General features: G+C 40.8%; 2 protein-coding genes across 2 annotated transcripts; both read right to left on the bottom strand.

Moving 5' to 3' along the window:
• Positions 1-1,058: 1,058 nt before the first annotated feature.
• On the bottom strand, positions 1,059-2,003 carry LOC101069258 (olfactory receptor 187). The gene has a single exon (XM_029848410.1). It carries the CDS (start codon positions 2,001-2,003, stop codon positions 1,059-1,061), a length of 945 nt encoding a protein of 314 aa, XP_029704270.1.
• Positions 2,004-3,308: 1,305 nt separating this feature from the next.
• LOC101069027 (olfactory receptor 187-like) lies at positions 3,309-4,253 on the bottom strand. The gene has a single exon (XM_029848385.1). It carries the CDS (start codon positions 4,251-4,253, stop codon positions 3,309-3,311), a length of 945 nt encoding a protein of 314 aa, XP_029704245.1.
• Between the last annotated feature and the right edge of the window lie 4,924 nt (positions 4,254-9,177).

Below are 9,177 nucleotides of genomic sequence, written 5' to 3'. Positions count from 1 at the left end.
GGTACCTTTCGCTGGTGACCGTCAAACCCGCAGCTGGTCACCAATCAACAGTCTTCAAAAGCTGCTGCCAATCACCAGCTTCTTGTGTTCCATTCCGTCAAGTAACTTTTCTAGGTTTTTCTGACGTCTTTTCTTAGGTCACCACACGCACTTCTTTCGGAGGAACGATCTGCACTCCGCACCTTTTCACTTGAGTTAATTAAGATCTTGTTTTCACACCATCAGCTCTTGTTTGTTTGCTTACGGGTCCTGCCTGAATCGCGTCCTAACACTTGCCTTCATTTGTAAAGGTATTTTTTTCTTATATTTTATTGATATTGTAAGGTTTTCTTCCTTTTTCCTGTTTCATTTTGAAGCACCTCCTGTTTTATAAAGTCTCCGTCTCATACCAGGTCTCTGTCATTTTCATGTCAAAAAATAAATTAGAGTTTTTTCCTGTTTATCGATTTTTGTGAGTTGTCCTTCCTGGATCATGAACAATGTATTTTGCCAATTTTTAAAATCAAGTAATTTGTCAGTTGCAAGATATAATTGCGTATGCAATGTGAAAATAGAATTCTCTTCCACTAGGCGAGCATAAAACTGCAACCCCTGACATCATTCCCAGGGATGCTGTACTGACTCAACGTTATCCAACACTTCTGAGCATTTTAAAAAGGAAATACTGAAGTGTCCAGAATATTGTTGTCTTAACGGGGGTGGTGCAGTTCAGAACTAACAATCCTCGGCGGGTTCGTCAAGACTTTATTCTTTATTGAACAAAATAAATTCTATGCAGAAACATTATCACATGTGGAAAATGTCATCATCTTGAAAAAAAAAAAAAAACGTGTTATTGATAACTTAATTATTAACAACATTCTAAAGACCTTTGTACTGTGGTTAAACATACAATTATAAGCGTGTTTCAGCAAACAGTAAAGGGTAAAAATACAATATTGCAAAGCTGAGTGATAATGATTATAAATTATACAATAATATTCAGGCTTGTAATTACATGCAAAGTGCAAAACCTTAGCATCTTAGCAGCTAATGTACCAAAGGCGCAACTAAATAAATTATTTTGACTGCAAAACCTTTTGGTGAAAAAAGTGTCTCAGAAGGAACTTTTGAATTTCTTTAGACTGAACTCCATATATTATGGGGTTCAGGCTACCAGGAATGATGTGAAACAGAATGGCACAGATTTTTCTATAGTCTGAGTACTGAGGGACGCGATGCAGGGCGATGACAAGAATTCCACTTGCGAACATGATGAGATACATGAGAAGATGAGTGCTGCAGGTCTTCAAGGCTTTGCCGTTCACAGACTTGTTGTTGCTGGTCACACAGACGATGGTGATCTTAGTGTAGGTCACAACGATGCTGCCGATCGAAGCTATGAACAGGACAACAGTGAATGTGAGGCCGTAGATGTTGTTGATCACCACACTGTCGCAGGACAGTTTGAACAGAGACGCATTGTCACAGTAAGGGTTTGTGATGAGAGTCCTGCATCGGTTCAGCCGTATGGTCAGACCCAGCAGAATTCCCACCAGAACAAAGGCCACTGCCCAGGCTGAAATCGTCAGCTTGATCACCATCCTGTGGTTCATGATGGCAGCGTAGCGCAGAGGGTTACAGATGGCCACATATCTGTCAAACGCCATAATTATGAGGACCGTGTGAGACGTGGTCCCGAACATATGTGTGGTGAAGGCCTGGGCCACACACTCATAATAAGTGATGAGGCGTTCAGAGGGAGGACGCAATAAGTCCATCAGCAAATGTGGAATCAAGATAGAGTTTCCCAGAACATCATTAAAGGGCAGGTTGCAAAACAGAAGATACATTGGCTGATGTAGACTGCTGTCAATGAAGATGAGGGCAACGATAGCAATGTTGGCCACAATAATAAATATGTAAGAGACTAAGAAAAAGAAGAAAACGGGATACACAGAAACTTCTGTGACCTTTAAACCCTCTAGCTGAAGGGTGAAGCTGTTGAAGGTGTAGTTGTCCATCAGCCTGAAACCAGAGAAGCAAAAGTTCATATGAAAAAAACAATCTGTACCATCAGACAGTTTTTTCCAAAAAAAAAAACTTAAACATTAACAGTGCTTTACTATCAGGCTTAAATTTAAGGTGGATATTGACCTTTTATTTTCTGATATCTTGCAGTACCTGCTGCAGCAATATATCCACCAGCATCTTCAAGATAACCTCAGCCTATATAGTTGTGGGTGACATCATGTTCTACTGGAGGTGGTCATCACAGGGACAATCAACAAATAGGAACTTTCTCTGCTAATAAGACATCTGCCAGCAGAGTTGGACTCAAGTTTTAATGTTTGTTAAATAACTCTCTTCAGTAGATGTTAAAGATCCTTGGGTCAGTGTCAAAATTAGCAATCAGCAAAGAGAACTGTACTGAAGTTTTTCTGAAAATCTCATCAGGATCTCCCAATCCATGTTGCATCATGGAAACTGCCTCCCAGGTTCATAAGGTCCATTCCCCAGTTCTATATTAATCAATCCACATTTCCAATCTCATGTGGTGTACTGAGAGCTCCTTGGTACCTGCTGTGAGGCCTACTCTACCTCTGTGCATTATCAACGGTTGACAGTTTAATGAGAGGCTGTGGAAAACATGGATCAAGGATTTAAGCAGGGTATATCCCGAGTTGTCTGAAGCAGAGCGAAATTGCTATTTGCACATTAGGTGTTAAGTTTGGTTCGTATATTCTTTGTTTCATTTAAGCACTCTTGCCTTCATTTGTAAAGGTATTGCTTTCTTGGATTTTATTGCATTGTTGGGTCTTATTATTTTTTCCTGTTTTACTTTGAAGCACCTCCTGTTATGTTAAGTCTCCCTTTCATTCCAGGTCTCTGCCATTTTCTTGTCAAACAAAAAAGTCATCCACAACTTCTGAGCATTTTAAAAAGGAAATACTGAAGTGTACAGAATATTGATGTCTTAACGGGGGTGGTGCAGTTCAGAACTAACAATCCTTGGTGGGTTCGTCAAGACTTTATTTTTATTGGACAAAATAAATTCTATGCAGAAACATTATCACATGTGGAAAATGTCATCATCTTGAAAAAAAATTATGTGTTATTAATAACAACATTCTAAAGACCTTTGTACTGTGGTTAAACATACAATTATAAGCGTGTTTCAGCAAACAGTAAAGGGTAAAAATACAATATTGCAAAGCTGAGTGATAATGATTATAAATTATACAATAATATTCAGGCTTGTAATTACATGCAAAGTGCAAAACCTTAGCATCTTAGCAGCTAATGTACCAAAGGCGCAACTAAATAAATTATTTTGACTGCAAATCCTTTTGGTGAAAAAAGTGTCTCAGAAGGAACTTTTGAATTTCTTTAGACTGAACTCCATATATTATGGGGTTCAGGCTGCCAGGAATGATGTGAAACAGAATGGCACAGATTTTTCTATAGTCTGAATACTGAGGGAAGCGATGCAGGGCGATGGCGAGCATCCCACAGAACATCAGAATGAGGTAAGTGAGAAGATGAGTGCTGCAGGTCTTCAAGGCTTTGCTGTTCACAGACTTGTTGTTGCTGGTCACACAGACGATGGTGATCTTAGTGTAGGTCACAACGATGCTGCCGATCGAAGCTATGAACAGGACAACAGTGAACATGAGACCGTAGATGTTGTTGATCACCACACTGTCGCAGGACAGTTTGAACAGAGACGCATTGTCACAGTAAGGGTTTGTGATGAGAGTCCTGCATCGGTTCAGCCGTATGGTGAGACCTAGCAGAATCCCCACCAGAACAAAGGCCACTGCCCAGGCAGAAACCGTCAGCTTGATCACCATTCTGTGGCTCATGATGACAGTGTAACGCAGAGGGTTACAGATGGCTACGTATCTGTCAAACGCCATAATCATGAGGATGGTGTGAGATGTGGTCCCAAACATATGTGAGGTGAAGGCTTGGGCCACACACTCATAATAAGTGATGAGGCGTTCAGAGGGAGGATTCAACAAGTCCACCAGCAAACGTGGAATCAGGATGGAGTTTCCCAGAACATCATTAAAGGGCAGGTTGCAGAACAGAAGATACATGGGCTGATGAAGACTGCTGTCAATGAAGATGAGAGCAATGATAGCAATGTTGGACAACATAATAAATACGTAAGAGACTAAGAAAAAGAAAAAGACGGGATACATAGAAACTTCTGTGACCTTTAATCCCTCCAGCTGAAGGGTGAAACTGTTAAAGGTGTAGTTTTCCATCAACCTGAAACAAGATAAGCAGGGGACAAATAAGTCACATTTTCCAATGAAGTAAATATACCAAATTGTTTAGAAAGATCTACAAAAATGTTTCTGGTACAGTTTAAGATAGATAGCAGTAAAACATCTTATATCCTACTGTCTATGCTGCAGTCATAGAGCCACCAGCAAACAATCCTCAAGACGAACTAAACCTTTATATCTATGGATGACATCATTTCAGCTCCTGATGATGGCTATCACAGGAACCATCAACAAATCAGCAGATTTGCCTGTTTCAGCAGGATTGAGCTGAACTTTATGAAGTTTGATTGGCTGACTGTACTGACATGCTTAATTTTTAAAATCACATTTTTTGTGTAACTTTACAAAAACAAGGACTGGTTTTAATTTTGGAATTCAAACTGCTAATCATATAGTATCTGATTATGTTAGGATTAAATATCCTTATCCCTAATAAGATTGAACATAATGTTCATCGTGTTCATTAAATAACTCTTGTTTAGCCTCAGGGTTCGGGTTTGGGTTAGGGTTAGGAGTTAGGCTGACTCTTGATATTCAGAAGCTGCATTTAAATGTAGGGCAGCTGGTTACTGCAATTAATTTTAGCCAACTTGACAATTATGCACTTTAGGAGAGAGACACAAACGTAAAGAGACTATTGTTTTAGTATACAGTAACACCCAATATGCCCTTAAGAAAAACATTTCTTCCGTCTGTGGCCTGGTGAGACTCGCTGACGGGCCTGAGAAACCTTCACATACTGACAATCTACACAGAAACCTCTTAAGCAAAAGCAATGTTTACAGAAGGCCATCAGTGGCCAAAGGTGTGATAGACTGCGTTTTTATGAGTAAGTAAAAGCTTGTTCCTCAGGCTGGACGCACTACTGAGATGCTTGGTGCAGTCATAGAGATGACTGATAAATTAATTTACAATCAACTACACTTTAGAATTCACAAGTTAGAATTAATCAAATTATAGTACTTGGATTCATCTATAATGAATCCAGGTGCATCTATCCATATCTATCTACATCTATGCCCAAGGCCCAGTAAATTTGCCAAACCACAAACAACATTGTCAGTTTCTGGCTTATACCTGACACACAAAAACCATGGTTTAAAAGAGCCACTGTTATGCTTATTATAATTAGGCAGAGATCGATCCCCAAAATGCAGAAAATGGGGTGATATCCAAAGGACAAGCTGACTTGTGGCCCCCCAAGGCCTTAGGGAAAGCCTTATAGACATGGGAGGTTAACTGGGGACTTCTGATAGATACCAGATCAGCGGGAATACCGTGTACTCCAGAATGTAATTAACCAGAATGTTGGCAGAGAGAATCGTTTGGGAAAGGCTAAAAAGTAAGCAGCTTTAGAGAAACATCCACAACTATCAAAATGACAGCAAAAATGGCCATGCCAATAATAAGTCCAAGACGATATGGAACCAGCATCTGCCTAGGATGGGTAGCAGTTGCAGTAGTCCTGATGACGAATACTGTCCAACTGTAGAATGTACAAGCCACCACAAACCCCCGAGTGTCTTTGTCCAGAATTGACTACCAAAAGTAGCAATGGAGGAGGGAGATGGTCCTTTTCATCACAAGGTGCCAGGCCTACTGGGAGAAGTGTCCCCTCTGCAAAGCAGGGAATGGATGGAATCAGGGTCAAACAGACAGTTATGTGGGCCAGTTATTGGATGTCACTGGGCTTCCTTCATGGTACTTTCCACCTCCCAAGTCAGCATGCCCACCACTTACTCAGTGGACAATATCGCCTCCGGGGAAATAGAACTGTGGCCCGACACAAACAAATGGGCACTGGGCTTAGGGCACTGGGCTTAGGGATCATGGGAACCTGGACGGCAATTGATAGTGGAATCAAACCTACAGGAGAAGAATGCACAAGAAAGGAGTCGATTCTCAGTTCTGGGACAGAACTGCACCCACCCCAACATCAGAGGCATCCATCTCCACCATGAAATCCCTGCTGGGATCAGGCGTAACTTTGATTAGTCCAGAGGAAAACAGGTTAAGCTTCACAAAACCCTTGTTTCTGGTAACCCACTAAAAGGTCAGGGACTTTTCTTGACTAAATGACTCCATAACTGCTGAGGCACTCTTGAGAGGTGAGGGTGCGCTGGCAAGAGGTTTGGGGGAACAGAACCACTGCTAGGAAAAAGGGGAGACTTAAGATAGAAAGAGAGACCATGTGTGCCCCAAGGCATTGCCTTTCCTTGACTTCAGTCTGGGGATCAATCTGGGGATTATGGAAATGCAGCAATTGATAGCCCAAAACCAGTGGAATCTTATGGGCTGATAAAGGAAGTGATCATTGTGCTCTCCAGGTAATAGCTACTAAGTTCTCCAATTAGTAGCCCATATTGCTTCAGTCCAGTCTTGCAGAATGACCTGAAATCGTTGGTCTCTGGTCGAGCATCACTAGAAGAACAAGAGCTGGACAAACAGAAAGCGAACAGTGGGTGAGAATCTTCTGCTGTATAAGCTCCAAAAACTTTGCATATTGAGGTCAGTGATTATACTGATTGGCAGTTCATTGACAATGATAGGTCCAGCTGAACAGCTATGATCCGACTGCAGTACAAACGTCATGGGAGCTTCCATGGAGCTTGGTATGAGCAGAGACCAACTGGATCCTATTATGCAGTGATACCTAAACAACCAAGGATGTTCTTGGAAGTTTGACTTGCGATGTTTTGTGTACCTTGATGACAGAAGTGGTCGCCAATATGATTGCAAGACCACTAACTTTATGGGTAAAGACCTCACTAAATAATGCAGAAAAGTACAGGCTCTGGCTAACAGATGTTTAGAATCAGGAGTATAAAAGCAATGTAGAAGACAGTTCCTCTTAAAACCTACTAGAAGAGGTTCTTCTCAGAGATAATCAATCCATGTGCAACAAAGCAGTGGTCCTAAAGACAATACCAGGTGACCGATGCAGGAGAAAGGTGAAGTTAAAGAGCGCAGGTCAAGGTCACACTAGGAAGTTCCTGAGACCCATCTCAGTAGTCTCAGTGATTGTTATTGACGTTCTTAGCTGTGTAGTGATCTCACAGAGGTCAGCCAGGGTTTATGTGCGCATGTGTGTGTGCGTGTGTGTGTGTGTACGTGTGTGCGTGCGCGTATGTGTTAATTTTAAAAAGCTTTTATTTTTCTCTTTTTTGTGTTTGCTATGAAGAGTTTTTTTCACTTCTTGTTCGTTATCTGAAGTGAAGCGTGTGTGTTGAATGCCGAGTCATCTCCCACTGTAAATGTTCCTGAAGTAGGTTTGTAAGTTGATTAATTAAATACTTATTCTGAATTAATAGTGTGAAGGGATACTCATTTGTTTATGTTTATTAATATGTTGTGTCTGTATTCTTATTCCTATCATCTTTTTCACAAATAAATCTGATCACACCATCTCTAATGTTGAGGCCTTGAATTGTCAGTAAACATGACATAAACTTTTTAATCTAGCCTTTTAGACACTAAAGAAAAGTAAAGTTTCGGCCAAAAAAAGTTTTTTCTTTTTTCAATGTTCCATATCAAAGTTGTCTCTGATTTGAAAGTGACAGACAGGTCAAATTAAAAGTCCCCAGGTGAAACCATGGGTTTGGACTGAGCAGCCTCCTGTGCTTACCATTGTAAATATGACTTAATAGTTTCACCACCTGTTTGTTTGTCTGTTGTTACAGCAACATTTATTAACGAGTACCAGCGGACAACAGGACTCTTCAGGGAAGTCCCAGCAAATCTCAACTCCCAGTTCAACAAGCCCCATTTTGGAAAGGAAACTATGTCATAAGATATTAAACAGCTGCCACCACAGCTCTGTTTCCCTGAGGGTTTTACAAACAAACAACCTCTGAACTTTATTGTTACCTTTTATGTGGACATCATTGTTGAAAAATTTGCACTTGGTTGTTTATTCTTCCCACAAACTGTAAAATTAAGATAATGTATTCATATAGCTTCTGTCACAATCAAAATTGTCTCTATGCCCTTTACAGAATCCCAGGGCCTGACCTGCAACAAGCAACAGAGGCAAGGAAAAACTTTGCGTTATCAGGAAAAAACCTTGAGCAGGACCAGGATCGTATGGGGCTGGGGGACCCTCTTGCTGGTGGCCGGCTGGGCAGAGAAAGAGGAGAAGGGGGAGGACAGGTAGAAGAGAGAATAGGCATAGATCATGCAAATATTTATGCAGACTATAGTGTTTTTAAAAGTCCTAAATGGGCCCCAGTAGCATGCTAACCAATGCTAAAGGCAGCACACAGATATATAACAAAGGTTTTCACATCCAACATTGTAAAGTTTGAAGTGTGCTGGGAAACCGTTTTTATTGGGTGGGTCAATAAAACCTGGAGGCTTCATGCTGGTAAACGTGTTTTAATCTCTGGCCTGTAATTAGTGTCCCAGAGACTTCAGAGCTCCCCGAGGTCTCAGTGACCAATAGGTTAATCGAATTAGGGAGTGCAATGAGGTCTTCGGGGATTTTAAGCCACTCTTAGCTTCCAGCCTGCACACATGCCTTTAGTGTCAGGACTGCTTCATGTCACGCTTTAACTTTTTTCTGAAATTGTGTTTTATCAAAGTGAATATTAGTGTTCATAGCATCTGATTAATCAATCAACCTGTCAAAAAGTCAAAACATCTCTTCGGGTTATTTCTCAGACAAACATAACAGATTTTTGTGCATTTCTTGTGGAATTTCAGTGACAATTCAGGCCTGAGTGTGTAGCAGCACCGTCGGTTGTTTAGCAGTCAGGTATTACCACAGATCAGATTCATCATGGGCAGTTCTATTTTTTCCATACAGTCTTTTAAGATTGAGAGGATATTAAATCTTAAATTTTTTAAATTTATCAACTTTTTGCTAATGACTCACAGGTTTTACTGGGACTTGGATCCCTGT

This window comes from Takifugu rubripes, chromosome 15 (assembly GCF_901000725.2).
Source record: "Takifugu rubripes chromosome 15, fTakRub1.2, whole genome shotgun sequence".
In the NCBI taxonomy this organism is placed as follows: Eukaryota; Metazoa; Chordata; class Actinopteri; order Tetraodontiformes; family Tetraodontidae; genus Takifugu; species Takifugu rubripes.
This window is presented reverse-complemented; position numbering and strand designations above follow the sequence as displayed.

Excerpts from the sequence above, each read along its gene's own strand:
- LOC101069258 (XM_029848410.1), bottom strand. The coding sequence starts at position 2,003 with ATGGACAACTACACCTTCAACAGCTTCACCCTTCAGCTAGAGGGTTTA.
- LOC101069027 (XM_029848385.1), bottom strand. The coding sequence starts at position 4,253 with ATGGAAAACTACACCTTTAACAGTTTCACCCTTCAGCTGGAGGGATTA.